Source organism: Montipora capricornis, chromosome 3 (genome assembly GCF_036669925.1).
Source record: "Montipora capricornis isolate CH-2021 chromosome 3, ASM3666992v2, whole genome shotgun sequence".
NCBI lineage: Eukaryota > Metazoa > Cnidaria > Anthozoa > Scleractinia > Acroporidae > Montipora > Montipora capricornis.
This window is the reverse complement of record NC_090885.1, coordinates 47,090,689-47,093,188: the sequence shown is the minus strand read 5'-3', so window position 1 is coordinate 47,093,188 and position 2,500 is coordinate 47,090,689. Positions and strand designations below refer to the sequence as shown.

The 2,500-nt window shown below is 37.4% G+C and overlaps 1 protein-coding gene across 2 annotated transcripts in view; it reads left to right on the top strand.

The window, feature by feature from the left end:
* The window catches only part of LOC138043287 (fidgetin-like protein 1), a 153,803-nt gene extending 151,379 nt beyond the window's left edge, over positions 1 to 2,424 (top strand). For both annotated transcript variants that reach the window (XM_068889482.1, XM_068889481.1), the window contains exons 17-19: positions 907 to 1,070; positions 1,448 to 1,542; positions 2,172 to 2,424. In XM_068889482.1, coding sequence (XP_068745583.1) covers positions 907 to 1,070; positions 1,448 to 1,542; positions 2,172 to 2,294 — 382 coding nt within the window. In that variant the 3' untranslated portion in view covers positions 2,295 to 2,424. The remainder of the gene's footprint in view (positions 1 to 906; positions 1,071 to 1,447; positions 1,543 to 2,171) is intronic.
* Positions 2,425 to 2,500: the final 76 nt, after the last annotated feature.

Below are 2,500 nucleotides of genomic sequence, written 5' to 3'. Positions count from 1 at the left end.
AAACTCCAGTAATGTAACGCCTCCAGAACACTGCAGCACGCCTAATCAAAGTCGCAAAGAAGAATGACCACATAATGCCAATACTAGAAGAACTTCATTGGCTACCAATTCGATACCGAATACAATTCAAGATCCTGCTTCTCGTGTATAAATGTCTTCATGGATTAGCTCCTCAGTACCTTACTGAACTGATTAAACTTCACTGTCCTCCACGTACACTCCGCTCAAGTAACCGTCTAGTATTAGAAAAACCAATAATCAATATGGTTTCTTATGGTCAACGAGCCTTTAGCTACGCCGGACCGGAACTCTGGAACACCTTACCAGAATATATAAAAAACTCTAAATCAGTAAATGATTTTAAAAAAATTTAAAAACCTACTTTTTTCAATTAGCATTTAAATAAGTATTTATATGAACATCTATCAGTCCATATGATTAGAGCAGTATAGGTAGTATATTTTTACTGATATACATATTTTTATAGATTTCCGTATACATATACATTTTTTGCCTTATTGTAAGCGCATTGAGATTTTTAAATGCGCCTATAAGAACTTTCTTTATTATTATTATATTATGTAATGAGAGATTGTAAATGTTCACCCTGGTAAATGAATAAAGGAGTGCTCGGAAAGAATCTGAGTGCTCCTTTGCAGAAGTCGAAACTGCAACCTTCTGATTTCTAGTTCGCATACTCCACCAGTGAGTGACAGGAGAGTTGTGGAACCAAGGCTATGCAGCTAGGTTCGTTTGGCAGCTGAGCGTGAACTAGTAATAGGAAGGCCATAGGTTCGACTCATGTGAGGGGAAAGCCGGATTTTTCTCGAGTATCCCCAAATCACCATCTGAGAAAAATACATACTTTCCCGTACTGAGATTTTTACGATATTTTCCTTTCAACAGGCCCCAGGAAATAGACGAGGCTGCTCGTCGGCGATTGGTTAAAAGACTTTACATTCCGTTACCTGATGCGTGTGCCCGAGAACAAATAATCACATCTTTGTTGTCACAACAAAAATATAGTCTCTCTAAACAAGATTTAATGAGTATCGTTCAGCACACCCAAGGTATGAAAGTATGCAGTTAAGGTTAGGTACTCAGGGCATAATTTAACAAAGTTGGATACAGTAACCCATTTAGATTAAGCCATGCAGTTACTGTAAAAGTTTGATCGTGTGTGCAAAAAATGCAGTTTTATCTTTTGAACGTTGACAGTTTTCTGGAGTCTCAAAGCTTGAAGCGTCGAACATATCAGGGAAAATTGTGGAGATAAAACTCACACTGGTTTTTGTAGGTTTTTCATTTCCCATCATACAGACTAAGCATGAAGTGTTTTTTTTATTTTTGCTAAAAAAAAAATTGGGGCTAAAAAACTTCATTGGCTCACTCATGAGTCATTTTCCGTAACCTTACTTTGCTAACTCCCTTTTTCTTCTTCTTTTAGGTTATTCAGGCTCGGATATGGCAAACCTGTGTAGAGAGGCGGCTCTTGGCCCAATAAGAAGTATTGTCAACATTCAATATATTGAAGCTGATCAGGTACGAAGAGTCAATTTTAAATACAGCCAGAAAACAGTCTTCAGGAGGGTATTGCTTGTTACATATTTTGCCTCTCCGGGCGACTTTTAAGATTGAGACAGTTCACGCTTAATGTTTAGATGTGGCACTTGATTTGTAATTAGCTGCAGGAGAACAATGAAGGGTTTTTGTGGCTTCCCAAATGTTTTGGAAACGGACTTTTGCGAGAAATTTAAACAAAAAGCTGTCTAAAGTATAGTTAAGTTTGACATGGTCGAGGATGGTCGTACAAGTCAACTAACAACATTTAAATGCGCGAGAAAACTCTTGTCAAAAACTATTCGTACAAAATGCAGGACCAAAAAAAATACCTAAACTATGGCTTGAATACGGTATGGCAGGATGCGTTCCAGCAAATGTGAACAGCTTCTTAATAATAAAAAAAATTAAAAAGCAGGTGTTTTTACAAACGTCACGGCTTTTCTGAGATTGCTGAAGATGATGGATAATATGTGGGTTCCTACCCCTTCTTAGATTCTCAGTGTCGGCCAGACTGTAGTTCCGGAACGATTTTTATTGAGCTCTTAGTGCTCACAACCTTGATGATCAAAAGTTGATGGTGTTTGTTGTGTGCATTTAATGCGTTTCAGGTTCGTCCAATTGTCTTCAAGGACTTTGAGGCAGCCTTACACCAAGTGCGTGCCAGTGTATCTGAGAAAGATCTTGATTTGTACACTGAATGGAATAAACTTTATGGTAGTGGCTTTAAGTAAACACCATAGTGGCCGTCGTCTCGTTTTCCAACGCATTTTAGGTGACATGTTTAACAATTTTCTCCGTAAAAACAAAAGAATGTGTTTCTCATTTATTTATTTATTTGAAATAAATTGCAGTACATTACTATTTTTTGCTCATGCCAGTTCTTTCATGGGCTGGGAATACAGGTCTGTCAATTTATAACATATACACTACTTGAAAA